Source organism: Bicyclus anynana, chromosome 2 (genome assembly GCF_947172395.1).
Source record: "Bicyclus anynana chromosome 2, ilBicAnyn1.1, whole genome shotgun sequence".
In the NCBI taxonomy this organism is placed as follows: Eukaryota; Metazoa; Arthropoda; class Insecta; order Lepidoptera; family Nymphalidae; genus Bicyclus; species Bicyclus anynana.
This window is the reverse complement of record NC_069084.1, coordinates 9,348,103-9,369,147: the sequence shown is the minus strand read 5'-3', so window position 1 is coordinate 9,369,147 and position 21,045 is coordinate 9,348,103. Positions and strand designations below refer to the sequence as shown.

At 35.6% G+C, this 21,045-nt stretch overlaps 1 protein-coding gene across 1 annotated transcript in view; it reads right to left on the bottom strand.

The window, feature by feature from the left end:
• Positions 1-351: 351 nt before the first annotated feature.
• LOC112048867 (insulin gene enhancer protein ISL-1) overlaps positions 352-21,045 on the bottom strand; it is a 64,790-nt gene continuing 44,096 nt past the window's right edge. The window contains exons 3-9 of the mRNA XM_052887705.1: positions 16,106-16,236; positions 15,890-15,957; positions 15,442-15,547; positions 8,280-8,397; positions 7,039-7,201; positions 5,268-5,468; positions 352-4,128 (exon numbers count right to left, since the gene is read on the bottom strand). Of these exons, the coding sequence (XP_052743665.1) occupies positions 4,018-4,128; positions 5,268-5,468; positions 7,039-7,201; positions 8,280-8,397; positions 15,442-15,547; positions 15,890-15,957; positions 16,106-16,236 (898 nt within the window). The 3' untranslated portion in view covers positions 352-4,017. The remainder of the gene's footprint in view (positions 4,129-5,267; positions 5,469-7,038; positions 7,202-8,279; positions 8,398-15,441; positions 15,548-15,889; positions 15,958-16,105; positions 16,237-21,045) is intronic.

The following is a 21,045-nucleotide window of genomic DNA, read 5'->3' as shown; positions in this document are numbered from 1 at the left end:
TGGAATGTTGATTCTCTTTCTATGATGGCTAACGCTTCGAAAACTAGAAAAATGTATGGGAATGACATTTGCTATCGACAGGTCACGTGATCAAGATCTGTCATTCCCATACATTTTACTAGTTTTCGAAGCGTTGGCGATCTTAGAAAGAGATTCGACGTGCCACTTGGTTACATGGGGCTGTAGTAATCTAATGAGCTACTGTTCCCATGTACCTACTTATGATGATGTTTTTTTTTATTTTAGCTTCCATCAGATCGCCACGTAGAATAGCACTATCCACAATTATTTCAGTCTTCAAACAATTTCTGCTGTGAGTTAATAAGGAAGTGAATTGTAGTGAAACCACAATTAGGTACTCAATGTTTTATTAATAATATTATTATTATTCTCACAATCTAAGTAGTGTATAGTTTTAGCTACAGAATAAATTAAAATCTGGTAATCTCTATCGAAATGATTAGTTTAATACCCTTAATACTTGTATAACAAAAAAATCACCTTAATAAAGTTTCCACAGATATTTTGATTATTTTATTAATGGATGTTGTATAGCAACGGAATAATTAAATGAAAATGCATAATTATAGAACAAAGAAAAACAAAGGATAAATTATAAACTTCATACTTCATAGATATTAATGTAACAAGAATCTCGCAGAACTGTTACATAATGAAATTTAAAATTTTTAATATAAGTTACGCCCTGTAAGCGATAAAAAATGTGTTCCATTAATACCAAAGTTTTTAGAAAGTTATCAGGTACTCTTCAGATTAATCCATTTGTTTTATTTTGTGTGAAACCGTACATAATAAATTATCAAAAATTTAATGAGAATTGTTTTGTCATCTTTATCATCATCGAGATGATTTTGTTCACTTATATAATAAAATACTCTTATACACTCTGACCATTTTATTTGGTCTTTCTTCTCTCTATTGTCCCTCGATTTGAATAATTAACATTTTTCTATTAATGACTTTCATGCCTGTAACTGTAACTCATATTAATGTTTTTATCACTTGTTAAAACTGGTGAAAAGCAGTAGGTAGGTACCTACCTATTGCTTTTGGTTTCTGATGCAGTTTCATACGTGCCTCTAATTTCATTACATAATATCCTTTATTTATCCTGTCTTTCACAAAATAACATTCGGCAACGGTGGTTGGTATATCTGTAATACAATCTAGAATTCAATCTAGAATCCAATCTAGAATTTCTTCGCGAATATTTTCTTCATCTACCGTTCGTGTTAGTTCCATTCTAATCAATTTTGTTTTATTCGTTATCAATTCTGCGTTTTACTGTTGATATGTGCCAAGGAAAACATTTGATGTTAAATAACAATGCAGTCTACTATAACTTACTATTCAGACTTTGACAATCTATACTTGTTACTGTTTCACAACTTACGAATTTTATTTCAAAGAGAGGTTGGGTATGGAGAAAGACGTTTTAGTTTGATTTCCAAAAATGAATATTATTATTATTGATTTTTAAAAACGATATTAATGTACCTGAAGTAAATGTTTTCTTTATTGTTTGCTGTGAAATGTAACATTTTTTGTCGCTTACATAAGACTTAACATTTCCTACTTAAATTGAAATATTTTCACAAGAGTTTTGGTTTATATGCATTAGCATAAAGGCTTACACTATCTAAAATATGCTTAATGATTAATTTGCAGGTAAATGATTTATTTTATTTAAGTTTATACAAATTATTTACATAAAAACTATATACAACACGACGGCTAAGAACACCATTTTAAATAAAGGATATACAGACATTAAATAAAATACCTACACGGTAAAAATGTTAAAGTATACAACTAATGGTAAACATCACATACAAATTGTAAATACACTTTACATAAGGTATTGTTGGTACGTCTGTGTACCTAAATCATAAATAAACGCATTTTTTTTAAAGTAAACAATAAATTTTGAAAGATAGGTATAATCATTCCTTCGGGAATAAGGTCAATATTGAAACATACACCCTCAGATATTGGCTTATTAATATATTTACAGAACAAAATTTAAAACATGGCAAGTCCATTATTCGTTAAATACTAAAATTTTTTGCACTGACCCATGATGATATTTTTACGATGTAACTTAGTAGATACAGTAAAAAACAATCGTGTAACATGAGACAACAAAACAAAACAATGTTTTATTAGCGTTGGTTAAACTGAAGAAAATTCAGGCCTCATTCGCACGAGAGTTTTTTTAACGGACGTTAAAAAAGCGTTCAATACAATAAATGCATTCCCAAGTATATGTTCACACGACATCGTTTTTGAACACGACGTTTTCTTATTCTTCAGTGTTGTATTTTCAATTTTAGGCGTTGGAAATAACACTTTATTTAACTTCATACTATATTTGAACGCTTTATTAACGTGCGAATGAGGGCTAAAGCTTAATCGTGTAACGTGGATGACGTGATGAACAATGTTTATGGAGCGTTGGTTAGACTGAAGGAATTTTAGCCCTCATTCGCACGAGAGCTTTTTTAACGGACGTTATAAAAGCGTTCAAATACAACAAATGCATTCCTAAGTATATGTTCACATGACAGCGTTTTTAAAACACGACGCTTTTTTATCGAACAGTGTTGCATTTTGAATTTTAGGCGTTGGAAATAGACCATGAATTAAATTAAGAACGTTATAAAAGCGCCAACGCTGGGTTTTAACGTATCGCTTTTATAACTCACGTGCGAATGAGGCTTTACCCGCTGTACAGACCTGCAGTTTTATTTATTTATTAATTTAGACAAGCCAACGACATTTAAGCACACAAATTAATTAACATAATATGATATAAGATAGATATACTAAAAATACAGATTTAAAACTTAAATATCAATAACAAATCTGTACAATAGACACAGAAATGGCTTTATAAAATTTTAACTTCACAGTCCAACAGTTCAGATTCTCCGTGTGTAGTGTCCGTCAGTTTTAACTGCATAACTTTTGTAATGTAATTAGATAAAACTGCACAGTTAAAACTGTACAGTTAACACTGTACAGTTAAAACGGCACAGTTAAAACTGAAGGTCTGTAGCCCCTCCTAAATGCAAATGTGTGCTTTTTTGCTGGTGACCAGTTTATACACACACAAACACGCTTGTCATCTTACTCTGTCACTAAAGCCAAATGGACTTCATGGAATAAATTGACTTACTTATACACGATTCGGTTGGCTTTTACCACTCAATAAATTAAATACACTGGTATGATACATGTATCATTGAAAAAGTTAACAACTTTTATATTTTTTTAATAATACTTGAAACCTTACACTTTAGAGATACTAATTACACATAAATTATTTATTATAAGTAAGGCGATATCGAAGGTGCTTTATGCAATCGAGAATCACTATCACTTTGTTTAACTAAGAGACGTTCACTACGTTTGATGACTTCAACAGTGATACAGTGGTAAAACAGTGCAATAATTATTGCACAATTATTAATGTACAACAATTAAAAGCAACGTTGTACAGTAGGTTTACTTTTACTAAAGGAAGAGCCTGTGTTGGCTAAAAATTCGTCAATAAAAAAGCCTATGGCAACTATAAGTTTGGACTATGGTGACTTTAGGAAGCACGTGACAACGGTTCAGATCAATCACCCGATTTCGATCGACCGATCACATTGTTTCAGTCGTCCGACAAATAGCTTCAAGTCATATAAGTCCATTATACATATTTTGAGGGTAGTATAAGTATAAATAGTATTAGGAACACCTTTGTGCATTTTAATTGCCAGTTATACTGTGTATGTACTAGAATAGGGTTAAAATAAATTATATAGTAACTATTTCCCTATATGTAGTTGCTGCCTTACAACTATATCACTGTGAAAGGTCGTCGCACGACACATCCCTTACATTATAAAGAATTGCTAGTTAGGATAACCTTGATATTAATAACTGTGACTGTCAGAAGAAGAGTCTATAAGCATCCCTCTCTGTTGGAGGGTGTTAAGAGAGACGGCACTAGGGCGACGGCGGCAGGCTGTCATCGCTCTCGAGGTAGGTGACGTAGTTATCCTCGCCGCCGTGAGCGGGCCGGGGAGGCGGGAGGGAGGGGATGTCGTAGCCGTGCATCTGAAAAATAACATAAAGGTCATATAGTTATGCTGGTTTCCTCAAGATGTGTTATTTTTAACGTCTGAGGCATGTGACATTTAATTTCTAAACAGCACATACCTAACTAAAAACGTGCATGGCACGGACCGGATTCAAACCATAGCCCTCAAAATCAAAAGCACTTTTTTTTTATTCTTTACAAGTTAGCCCTTGACTACAATCTCACCTGATGGTAAGTGATGATGTAGTCTAAGATGGAAGCGGGCTAACTTGTTAGGAGGAGGATGAAAATCCACACACCTTTCGGTTTCTACGCAGCATCGTACCGGAACGCTAAATCGCTTGGCGGTACGTCTTTGCCGGTAGGGTGATAACTAGCCACGGCCGAAGCCTCCCACCAGCCAAATATCCATACCTTGTCATATCCACTGGGCTATCACGGTCATGTTGTATACAATCCATATGTAACATGGCGTTGTTTCTAATGTAATGTAATCTAATGTAATGTACCATACATTAATCTGCACTATGACTGCATATAGCATCTATTTTACTTATGCTGCATCTGTTGTATAGACGCTAGTAACCACATTGGGTTGTGATGTTAGCGATGAAGGCAGAGCTTTTAAAATAATTTATTTCGAGCAATATTCTATTAGTAGCGTTATATGTAGGTACTATAAAATTTTCAGGCACGGCGAGGGTGTTGCTGTTTGTTGTGTTTTTAGTATAATGTTTTGCGAAATAACGACCACCGATACGTCAGTTTCAGTTTTGGCCACTAGGTCAGAAAAGTTATCTTACTGTAATGTATGGTTGCCTGTGTAACCGTTAACATCAAAGGTAATAATGACAACAACATTGACAACAATGACATCAAAGTCAACACTATATTTTTTAGTTCTGAGGGAGAAGGCAAAGTGTTGGCACTACCTTTTTTTTTAACGTGGGGAAATCCTCATGGATACCTTCTCGCCACGGGGAGGCAATAAGGTTATGTCAGACTTTAACCGACTAAAACCCCACGGTGTTCCGACTCGCCGCCTGATGACTGAGCCACGGGAACATTTCATAGACTACCGCAACCCAGCCAGCAAAGTGTTGGCACTACCTGACTTATCTTGGTGTATAAATTAATAAAAACAATGCCCCGCTACCTGGTTGACGAGCTGCTGGAACGCGGCGCTGTGATGCGGCGCGCGGTCCAGGTCAGCGTGCAGCGCGAAGTCGCTCAGCGCCTTCCACGGCGGCTGGTACGCCGTCACCTCCAGCGCCAGGGAGCCGCCCGCCTCGTGCCGCACCGGCGACCCCGCTACTAGCGGCACGCCCATGGACATATACCCCAGTCGCCGACCTTCCTGTACCATACCCACACGTTACTAATATAATCTACTAGCGGACCCGCTCAAGCTTCGCTTTGACTTATTCATTTATTTATTTGCACTTTTTCTTTATCCCTACCACTACCCTACCCTACCCCTATCCTACCACTACCCTACCGCTACTCTACCCCTACCCTATCAATATACCATAAACCTACCCTACCACTACCCTACTAGGATTTAGGGGTTTGAAAAATAGATGTTGGCCGATTCTCAGACCTACTGAATGTTAATTGTGACTGTCAAAGCGATAGGTCTCATGAACCATGTTTCACTCATCATGAAATATGGGATACCACTTGATGACTTGACGTACAAATATGAAATTTGGCAGGGCAGTAGTTTATAGTTTCGATAAGAACGGATTTCGCAACAGTGCCGGATTAAGGAGGTAGAAAGGCTCTTGCAAATTTAAGGAAAAAAATTAGCAAAACTTTTGCTTACATGCGGCGAGCGTCGGCTAGTTATAGACGAAATATAACTAAAACCTTATTATATATACACTAAAGAGGCTGGGACTCATCACCGAAAGGTCGTGGTTCTATCCCCGCTCACTAGAATATTGTTGTACCCATCTCAACCACAATCTTTTCCGACTTTGAAAAAAGAATATGCTATTTTTTTATAACGCAAGCAGATGAGCCTACCTGGGGCGCTAACATGCGTCCAAAGAGATAATCTCGTGAAGAATACTAGACAACTTTCAACCAATGACGGCAATGGAAATACTGCTATATCTTTCATTGCGTTGGGATGAAAGAGATGGGACTGGGACTCCGCCGTCATTGGACGATATTTTGTCTATTTCTTGGTCGTATGTTAGCACCACTGGTGGTGGAAAATCATCGCCTACAAAAATACTCGTAGCAATACTTCGTAGAGCATGTGAGGAACCCGCGCTACAAAGTCCATCAACATTACTTAATAAAGTTTTCAAGACTTTTCGTGAAAATGGAAATTGCATACGGCTACGATTGATGAAAATGACATAACGAGTAGGTAATTTATAGTCAAGTGCCGTGGGTTAAGTACATTGTAAATTCATTTATAATTTATCTTTACTTTTGAAGTAAGAGTGATTATTTTTCGAGGACCTTGTCGTCCAGGAGAATTGAGTTTTCTTTTACTAAATAATAAAATCAATACCCCATCGAGTTCTGCTATTAAATCTACAAAACTAATCGACTACTATCGAGCTATTGTAAACAAATACAACGTTGTAAATTGTATAAATATCGATTAAGAACTGCTTAAGTCTAGCGACTAGAACTAGACTCATTCAATTCGGTCCTAGCCCTCATTCGCACGAGAGCTTTTTTAACGGACGTTAAAAAGAATTCAAATACAACAAATGCATTGCCAAGTAGGTATTCACACGACAGCGTTTTTAAAACTCGACGCTTTTATTCGAGCAGTGTTGCATTTTCAATTTTGAGCGTTAGAAATATGCGTTATAAAAACTCTCGTGCGTATGAGGGCTTAATTTACATATTGTATTTTTTCCTCAATTATAATATTTAGATACTTAATATATTTAAATAATCACCTTTTCCTGTTGCATTTGCATTTTCAGTTGTATAGTTTTCTTCTTGTCTTTGCACCTTTTGTTCTGAAACCACACCCTGATCACTCTCGGGCTGAGGCCGGTCATTTCTACTAACTGCTCCTTCATCAGCGCGTCGGGTCGAGGGTTCGCTGCGTAACAGGTTCTGAAATATTCATAAATGCATATCTAAACTAACAATATAAAATTGAATATTTGAAAAACCCCCGAAGGTCATGAAAATATTAAGTCATCAATATTCTCTTTCAATGCGCTTTAATTTGAGACCCCACTCGAGTATATTTGCAGACATTCGGTTATTCTTCCCCACTTTCAACCCCTAGAACTTTTGAACGGCTCAACCGATTTTCATCAAAAATATCTAAGAACACTCGCCCATAAGTCACCTTTCATACAAAAAAAAAAAAAAACTAAATTGAAATCGCTTCATCCGTTCGGGAGCTATGGTGTCACAGACAGACAGACACGTCAAACTTATAACACCCCTCTTTTTGCGTCGGGGGTTAAAAATAAAGTCTTCTGTCGCTTCTATCCGTTTGTTAGCGTAAAACTCGAAAAGTACTGAACGTGTTTTCAAGTGGTTTTCAGTTTCAGTATTATGTAGATAGAGTCATGGGTAAGGTTCAGGTACACAATTTGTAAAAGTTTTTTTGTGAATTGTTTAAAATATTGTTAAATTTGTTATGAAAATATCAAGCCACCTGTGAGTTTTCTATTCAGTAATTGCTATATTATCTAACATGATATGCATTAAAGGATGTAATTTCGTTTTTAAGGGTTCCACACGAGCGAGATTTGGCTGATTGTTGAGCTTTTCGTGGTTTTAATAAATTCTCAGTGTAAAAATCACTGCCCGGAGTTGGGAAGTTGGTACCTAGTGCACACACACACACCTCCGTGCCACTAGGAGCATGTTAAGCCGTCGGTCTTGACCATTATTATGAAAACTGAGCTCCATATTCCCTTTCCTTAATTATTTTAGGAAATTCGATAAGAGAGTCCTGGGCCTGTAGCTATGCGGCACGTCGATTTTCAAATGCAAACGCTTCGAATTCGAATTAAAAGTTGTATAGGAATGAAATTTACTATCGGCAGGTCACGTGATCAAGTTATCGCTCGGATAGCGTTTATAGAAAGAGAATCTCGAGAGATGTTGCACGTCAACATGGCTACAGGCTCAGTTCATATAGTGAGCCGTTATACAATGATATAATTTCTATTACCTCAAGGTGTGTAGCTGTTTCTCGTTGAGCACTGTGCGCACCCTCGTCGGCTTGCCGTCGGCCGCCGCACTGCCTCGCGCCCGCCCGCTCTTGTGAGACCCGGACTCGCTACCGGAATCTAAAACAAAAGAGATCCAAATATATAGGTATGTATTCTCAAAATACAGAAATGGTCTCATAATAATTAAATAAACAAGACGAGATTATAATAATTATCAAAATCAAGACAAAGACCATAATTTTAACACGACAAACCAAAAATAATGTCTTTTTCAATCCTCATCTATGGATTAACTTTGGATGGTTTTGGATTCTTGCAGTACAAATATCTAATAGTTTTATATTTAAATTTAATACACGTTGATCACCTATGCAGACTAAAACGCAGTTAACTAACGCTTTAACGATCCGTGATGTAGAATGATCCAAGGTGAAGCGGGAAGCGATAAGAAAATTGTAGAATCAATATTGAAGAGAAAAGAAAGCAAGGTGAGAAAGATGCTAGAGTTTGTAAGAGTTCGGTAATCAATATCAATACGGATGTCATACCTATTTCGTATAAAATACATTACAACACCTCTACTCAACACCTATACTCAAGTGGATACGACCTCTGCCTCCGATTCCGGAGGGTGTAGGTTCGAGGAAACCTGCATACCAGAGAATTATCTTAATTCTCTGCGTGTGTGAAGACTGCCAATCCGCATTGGGCCAGCGTGGTGGACTATTGGCCTAACCCCTCTCATTCTGAGAGGAGACTCGAGCTCAGCAGTGAGCCGAATATGGGTTGATGACGACATTACAACAATGAATATAATGTATGTATGGATTTTTAAAAGGTAGCGTAGTTCCCGTTCCTGTGAGAACACGGGGATAAAATACAGCCTATGACAAATAACAAGGCTTTATAGTGCAAAATTTTGTTATAATAATAAAGAGGACATAATTATAACTCCCAAGCAAAGAAATGGGAGTCTTAAGCCTTCACATTGAACTTTTCGATGAAAAATGATTATCAACTAATCCAATTTCCCACGCAAAAGTGAATATAAACATTGTTCACCATCAGCCCTATCCAAAAATCCATCGGCCGATAAAACTCTGTAGTCTGATCTGTAGTCTCTAATGGATACATTATGCTTTCATACACTACGATTACAATCTACACATTGTGTCGATAAAATACGAGCGAATCAGGATGTCGTGTAAGAAGCTGATTAATCTTAAATTACATTACTTACTAATTAACTTTCTGATGCTAATCTCGCGACGATAACTATTTCGATAAATCCAACGAATATAACATGAATTTTATTTCAAAAAAGCATTCCGATTGTCAGCGCCGGCCCGAAGTAAATTTTAGAATGGAGCGAGATCCAATTATGGCGCCTCTCCTAACATTATACTAGGGACATTTGAAAAGTTCGTAGCCTAACTCTATTTTTCTCTACCATTTTGGCGCCCTCTAGGATTTGGCGCCTGGAGCAACCGCTCCGTTCGCCGTATGGACGGGCCGGCCCTGCCGATTGTTTATCGTTAGGGAATGTCAAAAAATTACGGAAAGGAAGTAGCAGTTCACAGAATTCAAGGGTTGGACTTGGCCGCGAATAGATATCGGTAGATAGCTTTGATTACATAAAACATTTGATATCATATTTAGTAGATAAAAATTTATTATTATTTGATCATAAGTGGGGTGTGATTTATCATTGCTAAAGTAACGTAATACTTTCTTTATTAAAGAGTAGGTAAACAATTTCATGTAACTACAGAACGTAAGATTTCTTAATATGATTATGTTGTATCCTTGTATTTTACTTTTATAAATACATTAGAATTATTAATGTATGTAGATTATTGTGTAATTGTTTGTTTGATTTTTATTAATATATATACTCAGAGGCACAATTATTCACCTACTTTAATAACTTTATTTTGTAATTAACTCAAGGATCGCAAAGAACAATATTGTAATATTGTTCTTCGCGATTTGATAATATACGATGGATTCTGTAATTATGAACTTAATCATTTAAAAAAACAATTTTTTTATCGTTAAGGAATGCCCATATATTTGGTGGTACTTTTAATATAATATCAGTCATATTTATTTAGTTCCCATAAAACGCAATCGTACGTATTATATTTGTGAGTCACATAAATTACCTAAGACGAATTCTCGGAAAACTGCGAGTCCTAAATAATAAAAAGACACTGAGTTTAGAAATAAAAACTAACAAAAATTGAAGAGGTAGATACCTAACTTAGACACAAAATTAAATATTCCAAGTTATAAATATCCTAAGCTGTTTTATTCTAATTAATTCAAAATCTCTTTGAACGTTTCCGACATCACGCCACACTTTTTGTTTCCTTATTAGTGTGTATAATTACAGTTGTTAATTATCCCGATGCTTAATTCTTAAAGATGATAACAATCTGCCTCATTGATTCAGTGGTTAGCTTATCTGGCATTGGATCACGATCCTGACTTTGAGTCCTGGGTCAGGCTATGAAATACTGAGATTTTCTTTATTCCTTGAAAATTTCAGTGGAAATTCTCAGCGCGGTGTTGTGAGGTCGGTCATCGGTGGTCGGTTTGTTGTCGCCGCGTTGCAACGACTTGCGGTACGGACGGCTTCAGTGTGCTCGTGGCGTTAGAGCCGTCCACATCTTTTGTTGTGTAATTCTTTATTCTTTTTTTAGAGTGACTTGAGTGGAAAAGGGGAATGTTTGTTAACAGTCAAAGGTACCTTTAACCGTACACACAACGTTCACAAGTGCGTGACTTCACTCAAGGTCATTCTCTGCCATTCTAGGGTCGTATTTTGGTTACAGTTTGATTTGTTAATAAAGTTGTCCTGACAAATGTTGTGAATCATAACCTTTGTTCGACATTAGTTTTCTTATTTTTGTAATCATTTTTGAGTCTGCTAAAAGGTTACACTCTCATATTCATCATTATATAATTTTTTATCATTTTTCATTTGAACATTAATCCATTAGTCGTTAGGACTGTATCACGAGGGGGTACCTACGAATATAAACCAACGGACGTCGGTGTTGAACCCGGCTCTTTAACAGTGGAGTTCGCTCTTCAATGCCTAATCATTGTCAGCCTATTTCAGCGGGCTATAACTAGTCCAGGCCAGGGAATATGGAGCTTAGACTCACCACGCTGCTCCGATGCGGGATGACGGACTTAAGGTTATAATGTTATAAATTCCTTAACGACGAATATCAGATGTTTATGATAATGACCAAGAACGAAGTCGGAACAAACGAAGTTTAGGCACCCTAGACATGGGGATGTAACACTATACAATATTGATGCTTAAACACAGAAAACATACTTCAATAAGAAGACTAGTGCAGCATTTAGTGAAAAGCTGATAGTTTAAAATTACAAATAGATGCCAACTTTCGCCAACCTTCTATTACAAATAGAAGGTTGGCGAAAGTGGGAGTCACACTCTGAAGTGTCGTACACTCATATATTTGTATTGATTAAAACTATTGTTTTGTAAGAAGCTTGTAAAAAAAATATCGAGATTTTACAGAACGGGAATCAAAAGAAAAAAAAGTGCATTTTATTAACAATAAAAGTGTTTTGCAAAAACGCCTTGTCGATTTATGTCTAAGTAGGGTACCAACTAATTTAAGGTATATCTTTTTTCCGTGCTTTTTAAGACTGTTTATTATTTACTTATTTCTTAATATAATCAAGCACGCTACTTCTATCAGCTAGTCCCAAAATACATGCAGTCTCGCCATTCTCCTTTAGTTTATTTGTATAGATATTGGTGGTTCCTGTTTTACTATTAATACCTGCTTCTACAATTATGTCGACCCCTTTTGTTCTCGATAAGTTATGCAAGGGGTTGATAATCACGTGTCCTTATAATCCCCATTTCACACCCGAACTAATCCGCGCCGGACATTGGGGATCTGCTTTAGCATTCTGTGTGTTTAGATATTCATAAAGGCATGGCTGGTCATTTTGACTTCATGTACATTTTGTGTAATAGATTCAATTACTGTTGACGATGAAACTACCTGCACATTATTAACTAGTCAAGCAGGGTTACCTATTGTTTGATTTGATATCCTTTTTTAGGTGTATTTTCATTTTTACCAATAGGTACTAAGGTTGGTATTATATAATACATAGGTAGGTATAGGTTAAGGTAACACTAATCTAATATATAAAATTCTCGTGTCACAGTTTTCGTTGCCATACTTCTCCGAAACGGCTTGACCGATTTTGAGGAAATTTTTTTGTGCATATTCAGTTGATCTGAGAATCGGCCAACATCTATTTTTCAAACCCCTAAATCCTAAGGTACGGTAGTGGTAGGGTAGGGGTATGGTATAGGGATAAGGTAGGAGTAGGGTAGCGGTAGGGTAGGGGTAATTTTCAGTTTTCCAAGTAGGTATATTAAATTAATAATGGTTCACAAATTTCCCATCAGTTTTAGGTCGCCACATGATTACTAGATAAAAACGGCACTCGAATTTTACGCGGCGAATTAAAGGCGGCGGTCACTTTGTCGGCGATTTACAAACAGAGATACGGTACAGTGAGCAACGTAAGTAGGTATCATTTACGTCATATATCGAAAGTGGTCCGTCTGAAATCGTATTATTTTATTACCTTTCTAAGTAGGATTTAAAGTTTTGATACTGGGAACTAAAATAGAAAAAAAATATGTTTAATAAAAAAAAAAATTACGTGCACCATTGTACACTTTGGTGCACGAATGGCATTATAACGAGGAGGTTCTAGGTTTGTGCCCCTTTTTAGAAACTAGCGGATTTTTTTACGTGAAATTTTGTTAATTACAATACCCGCGGAACCATGGACTTTCTCATAAAAAGTAGCCTATATCCTGTTTCAAGATCCAATTTATCTCTATAACAAATACGTTCAATGGTTGAGCCGTGAAAAGGTAACAGACAAACTTACTTTCGGATTTATAATATTAGCTGTAGTAGTATGGGTGTTTAATAATAATAATTAATAACAAATAATTTATAGTGTCCAGTACGAGTAAGTATATATACAGTATATCTACACACAGTATAAAAACATTACGGTATTGAAAATATCATCGTTGTAGTAGTGGACGCCTCAAACTTCATTTGAGTGGATTCGATTAAAAAAATTGAAAATCGCATGATTTGATTGTCAAAAATACAAAATACACTATTATTTATTACTATTAATATTTGAAAGCAAGATAAAAGTAGGTGCAAACAGTTGTGTGCGAATTGTCAAAGGTTCAAACTTATCTACTAATTTGCAGTTTATTCATTGTAAATTAGGATCTATTTATTACTCTGTAGTAATATAATATAGAGGTAACGTTTGTGGAATTTAGAGGTATTTGGACCTACTAAATTTATTTTGAAAATTCTTTTATCACTAGGTAGCGTTATTACTTTACTAATACGTTATTTGTGAGTTTCATAGCCTATATTTTATCTATGGAAACGAAAATTACGCGAGTGAAACCGCGGAGCCACGGTTAGTACTTTATATTACAAAAATAAATTATAATAAAGGTAATTCATAAATTATGAAACAAACTAAGAAATTAATTATATTGACTTTTTCCATTAAAAAAATTTATTGAAACAATAATGTTGCCCACTGTACCCGAAATCAGTGTTTAATCACTGCTCCATTATCGTAGTATTCGATATGATATAGTTCATTACGCATGTTACAGATAAAAACTACAATCGAGTGTTTCCGATATTAATATTATCTAGATAATCTAGATATCCTTTGAAAGAGGGGGTTATTTTTACGTATCATCCGATGCGAGTGAAATACTCATGAAGAGCAGTTTGCGAATTGCTTTGGAGCGAAATAAAGTAAAGTCAATGACTTGTTTATATGAATCATGCTCAATTTTCTCCTAATCTAAAGCATAAATAAAGCTATGTAGGTCTTAAGCCTCATTTGCATATAATTTCGTATGCAACCTTAACAGTAACCGGTAGTACATACCCAGATGAGCTGACAGCTATACGTCTTGATGCTACTAAGCAAGTTACAGAAAACGCAATGGTCTAATATCTAAAAGTGTGTGAAAATTAAAACTAAAAACTTGTTAGTTCATTCATTAGGCTACCATTACGCAGTTCTGGCTATTACAGTCATGTTCTCAATCTATATTTAATTTATGATAGTTATTATGAAAATATCGTGTCAGCAATTTTAAATATTGATCCTAGTAAGTCATGATACGTCAGAACATTGACGTATCGTGACAGGAAACAGACTTTAACAATTGTTAATAATAATTTGAGACATTATCATGATACAAGGTTTAAGGCTCTCGGTTCCTCATTTTCAAGTTAGTCGTTCCTTTGCTATCGCAAAGGCAATCAGTGCCAAGTGATTGCAGCGAAGTGTAATACATCTCTGTTGTATTAATGTATAATACAAAGTGATTGCAGTGAAGTGTATTATATCTTTGTCGTATTGATAAATAATACATAGCATTGAAGATCGACAGTAAATATTATTTCGAAAATCCCTTTGAACTTAACAATCGTGTAGAAACCAAATGTGGAGGTGTGGATTTTTATCGTCCTCCTAACAAGTTAGCCCGCTTTCATCTTAGATTGCATCATCACTTACCATCAAGTGAGATTGTACTTAATCAAGGGCTAACTTGTAAAGAAAATAAATAAGTTAGCTTAAGTTGTAATCATTTTAATTTAAAAAAAATTCGTCATCGTCGTTATCGACCCATATTCGGCTCATTGCTGAGCTCGAGTCTCCTCTCAGAATGAGAGGGGTTAGGCCAATAGTCCATCAAGCTGGCCCAATGTGGATTGGCAGACTTCACATACGCAGAGAATGAAGAAAATTCTCTGGTATGCAGGTTCCCTCACGATGTTTTCCTTCACCGTTTGAGACACGTGATATTTAATTTTTTTTAAATGCACACAACTGAAAAGTTGGAGGTGCATGCCCCGGACCGGATTCGAACCCACACCCTTCAGAATCGGAGGCAGAGGTCTAATATACTATCTATCTCTATTATATTATTATATATTATATATTATATAATATATATTATATTTATATAGCTCTTAAAAAATATGATATAGTTACTAGTAGTTGCTAATATATCATATCACTTACCTGACATAGAGCCCAACTCGGGCGGATGGTGTGAGTTGTTATTGCTAAGTGTTGTGTTGTTGTTGCTTTCCGCATTGCCACTACTGCTGCCACTCGTGTTTGCACTCTGCAAGAAATAGACAAAGTAAAATATTTTGATTTCCTCTCAACTCCACAGTTAACTATCGTGCTTAGTATGATAAGTGAATGGCCTGACAAACTTTTGGCTTTATTAAATGAAAATTGGCTTCCATAAACTGAACTGGGTCTTAGAACATTATAAACCCTAACTATTGTCTTTCGCTGAAAGACAATATTTAAGTTAGTTTTCGCTATTCACCTCAAATTTATTTTTATTGTAAATCCTACCCATTACAAATATTTTGTCAAAGTCAAAATTTTGACTTGAACACCACAAAATTTGCTTAGAAATTAATATTTCTTATCATTTATAACTTTAGAAACTTACTTTTTCTAAAACATCATGATCTTCCCTACAATATAAAGCACCGCCTTCTCTTAACGCAAATTCGTCACCTAGAACAAACATTTTAATATTAGTTCAAAAGCTACATATAAGTTAATTTGAATTACATACTTAAACGTGATTAATTTTTACTTGAATTTTTTCAAACACTTTCAAAGTAGAAGTTAGTTGAAGTTAGTCCGTATAGGCAATATTTACCAGGTATTAGTTGTCTAGCGCAGGCACAACACCTAAAACAGTCGATGTGGTAGATTTTCGTCTTCGCTCGCATTACGAAGTCATTTTTGCTAAAGGACGATCCACACTTGTCGCATTTTGTACCGAATAACCTGTTGACAAGAGAAATATTATAAGCAACGCAAATATTTATAAGTAATTAATAATTTTTAAATTAATTAATTAATATTTATAATATTGTCCTGTCCAGAACGTGGTGGATAGGTAGGTATGCAATAAAAATTCTCGAGATATCAAAAAAAAGTATATCAACACAATTATGGTATAAAAAAAATTAAAAACATTTTCTCAATTTTTTTCTTCTGACAAATAAACCTTTACCTATACTTACCTACCTAATAAGTCTCTTTCCAACATATTAAATATTTTTAAATACTCAAAAATCGACAGATTACTATTTTAGGCAAACGAAAAAGATCCAAAACCTTTTCGAAACATGACTTTTTTATTGTAAAGTTTTATTAATTCTGTAAGCAACGAAAGTGTATCTTTACAATAAGAATTTTAATTGCAATTACTGTAAAAACTCAAAATCATGTATAGTAAATATATTATGCAGCTATACAGTATACAATATATCCGACAAAGTTTCCATCAACCCTTTCAGTAGCTACCCACAACAAACGATAGTCAACTTTATACCTTACCTATAAAACGTCTCTAAACATACCCCCATACCTACCCGATGCTAAAAAGGTATATCCTCACACCCCTACCTACAGGCAATGCTTTTAGCGAGATTGCCGGGGGGTTCATTCACTAAGTGCCGGTCAATAACCCCACCATTCTCCCTCCCTTTGAAAATACGTTTAGGGTTTTCGAAGTTTCCGCTTTTCACGTTTCGCCCCCGTGAATTTATTTTGGGTATTTTTTGTGTTTATTGGATGATTGGGGATCGAGTTTTAAGTGTAGAGATGATTTATTGAGTTTGTATATTTCTTTTTTAATTTATGTAACTAGAAGAAAAAAATGTATTCTGTAGGTACACAGTTTTGACTAACGATTAAGTTTTATATTGTAAAATTATGTACTCTATTTCTTTTTTGATTGTATCTAGTTTCTTTATAGTAATTCAGATGGCCCACTGAAAACTGCATACTTCGCAGGTCACACAACAACCACGTCCTACATAGCACCACCTTGCGTCCGCCAACATGAAGAGTAGGTTTTAAGCCTCTTCATCATCAATTCCACACATATTCAACTCACCGTTGAGCACGAGTCTCCTCTCAGAATGAGAGGGGTTAGGCTAGTATTCCACCACGCTGGTCCAACGCGAATTGGCAGACTTCACACACGGTTTAAGAAAATTCTCAGATATGCAAGTTTCCTCACGATGTTTTTCCTTCATATTAAATAGGTATCACATCTCTCAAACGATAAAGGAAAAACATCGTGAGGAGGTTTCATGAGATATTAAAAAACTTTGCACAAAACGTAAATAATTAAGTAAAGTATAGATAAAGAAGTTAATTAGATATTTATAGTGATGTATATATATATATATATGTATATATATATATATCTAAATATATATATATATATATATATATATATATATTTAGATAAATTTATTAAAAAAAAAAGTTAATTTGTTATTTTTCATTTGAATTTTTTCATGTGTGTTGACACAAATCACTGCATTTCCATCATAATATTAACAACGATAATATTTCAATGGTACAAAAATAAAAGCATTGCAAATTCCTGTATTTAGTTTACTGGCGATTTGTGTGGTCGTGTTGATGCAGCTGGTGTTGGTTGGGTGTTGGCTGGGTGTCGGGCTGTCAATCATTGTCAGCAGATGGCTAGTAATTAGATATATTAGGTTCCGCTAGAAACGTTTATATTTAGATTGACTGGATGAGTTGAGATGAATTTACAGTTAAATTCAGGATTTTTTATTGACTCAGCTCATATTTTACGAATACTCTACTCTACCTACATTTCTTTTTCTAAATCGATTTGGAACTTTGCCACCGCAGCAAATGGAAAGAGCCTGTGGTAGCTAGACTTACCTCATTTTATGAAGGCTGAAAGTTTTTTTTATTTTTTTTTATTCTCTACATGTTAACCTTTGACTACTCTCTACTTTAATCTCACCTGATGGTAAGTAATGATGCAATCAAAGATGGAAGCAAGCTTACTTGTAGGATAAATAAAATACACACTCCTTTCGGTTTCCACACAACATCGTACCGGTTTTTACACGAGATCGTACCGGAGCGCTAAATATTTGCCGGTATAGGCTGGCAACTAGCCACGGCCGAAGCTTCCCATCAGGCAGACCTGGACCAATTAAAGATACCTTAATACAACCACTGCGCAACGGAGGTCGTCAGATGTCATATGATCGATCCAACTTGTTGGACTATCCAACTTGTAGGGCAAGGCAAGAAATACAAAAACGTGGAGATAGAGAAAATACTTATTGTCCCTATCCCAATCCACGTTTTTGTATCGACGAGAACACTTTCGTGTCAACAAATTGTCGTGGATTTTATTTTTGCGTATTATGTGATAATAGGAGGTAATATCGTCGTCATCAACTCATATTCGGCTCACTGCTGAGCTTGAGTCTCCTCTCAGAATGAGAGGGGTTAGGCCAATAGTCCACCACGCTAGCCCAATGCGGATTGGCAGACTTCACACACGCAGATAATTAAGATAATTCTCTGGTATGCAGATTTCCTCACGATGTTTTCCTTCACCGATTGAGACACGTGATATTTAATTTCTTAAAATGCACACAACTGAAAAGTTGGAGGTGCATCCTCCGGACCGAATTCGAACCCACACCCTCCGGATTCGGAGGCAGAGGTCATATCCACTGGGCTATCACGGCTCCTCCGGAGGTAATATAACTAGATACATACTTGCACTATCAATTTTCTTAATTCTCTGCGTGTGTGAAGTCTGCCTATCCGCATTGGCCCAGCGTGGTGGACTAGCCTAACCCCACTTATTCTGAGAGAAGACTAGAGCTCAGCAGTGAACCGAATATGGGTTGATAATGATGATGATGACTATCAGGTTTATTATTTTGTATCGACGAGAACACTTTCAACAACTTTCAGAGATCCAGGGTAGAAACATCAAATCAAATCAAATCAAAAATCATTTATTTCAAGTAGGCTCAGTTTACAAGCACTTTTGACACGTCAGTTGACTGTTTGTAAAGATTCTACCACCGGTTCGGAAGGCAGATTCTGCTAAGAAGATACCGGGAAAGAAACTCAACAGTTGCTCTTTTGATAAAGTCATACAGTATTATAATTTACAGTTGATAACAATTACAATTTCTTATAGTTTTATTTCCTGTATGAAGGTGGAAGCTGATCCAATGGCCTCCAAGCGCTTTTATCTTTAAGGAACTCATCAATGTTGTAGTAACCTCTATCGGAGTGAAATGCTCAATGTGTACGACAGGTTCATTGATCCTCTCATTCTCTCTCTACCCGTTATTTATATATCAAAGCCTCTATGTTTAGACAGTGTTGTTAGACGCGCGGATGGTTTCAAATTTCGCTAATTGTAGGGGAGGGTCGGTGAGTCTGCGTTAAACACACGTATATGTCTATTGTCTATTGTTTTACATTTGAGCTATAGCTTGGCAAATTCGTTCGTAACACTGCCGATGTTGCGCGCTGGCCGTGGGGCGTGTAGTGATGAATGAAAACTCGACTGATGCACGCCACTTCCCAAACTTGCCAGACTATAGATGGCACTGTTACGTTTAAAAATGTATTTATTTGTTACAAAATGACACACACATAAATGATTTTTAGTGCCTCGATAGCTCAACGGTACAAGCGGTCGGACTCATCACGACCGGTGGTTCGATGCCCGCCCCGTTGGTCTGTTGTCGTACCCACTCCTAATACAGTCTTTCCCGACAAGTTTGAGGGGAATGGGAATATTGATCATTTTTAAAAGATATGGCAAATATTATTTAAAAAAAAAGATATGTCATTAAAAATTTAGTAAATTAATGTTGAATTTCGTCTGCCAGGCGATCAATAAAATTTAATATTATAAGGTAAAGTTTGAATTTATGTTCATTTGTTTGTTACGTGCCTATAGGCTCCGAAAATACTGGACCGATTTTATAAATCCTTTCACCAAAGGAAAGTAACATTATCAGCAAGTAATATAGGCAGTATTCTATCCTCCACCGGAGTGTGAACTATGCGAGCAAAATCGCGGGCTCTGTTAGTAGTATTACATAACTGTGACAAAATGCCAGCTTTGAAGCATTAAAGTCCTTAAAGTATTGAAATAAAATAAAATGTCTGTGACACTCGGATAAACTAAAAATAACTACCCACATTTTTAGAACAGATTAACCCTTCGCATACGGATGCAATGTTTATATATCAGATTGCTAACCGAATAAACATCCTACTGTTTTAATTGTTTTAATTTCTATATAATTCATTTATCGACTCTTCCGTCCGGAAGCTCTTTGGGAAGGACGTATCAATTAGTGAGATGTGTCTTTGTTTTATTATACTTATTTCAATCTACATTAATTATCTACAAGTGTTGGTACAAATAACTCAGTAGAAACAAATAATACATACTATAACTACATAATATAACTACAACCGTTTTGGGAAGATTTTTAGAGATCTGTACCTCAAAAAAACGGAACCCTTAAGTATAGGAATACTCTTGTCTGTCTGTATTTGTGTCTTGGTCGGTCCATCAAGAATATTTTTATAAAAAAGCATGATATATAGGATATTCTTAATCAGATGTCTATCAAAACCCAAGACCCCACAAGACTATTTTGATATATTTGTGAATTTTTTTTTGTTACATTTGTACCTACAATTTATTTAATTTCTCTTGAGTTTGTGTCTTGGTTATTTGTATGTTATATACGAATTATTGTGGAT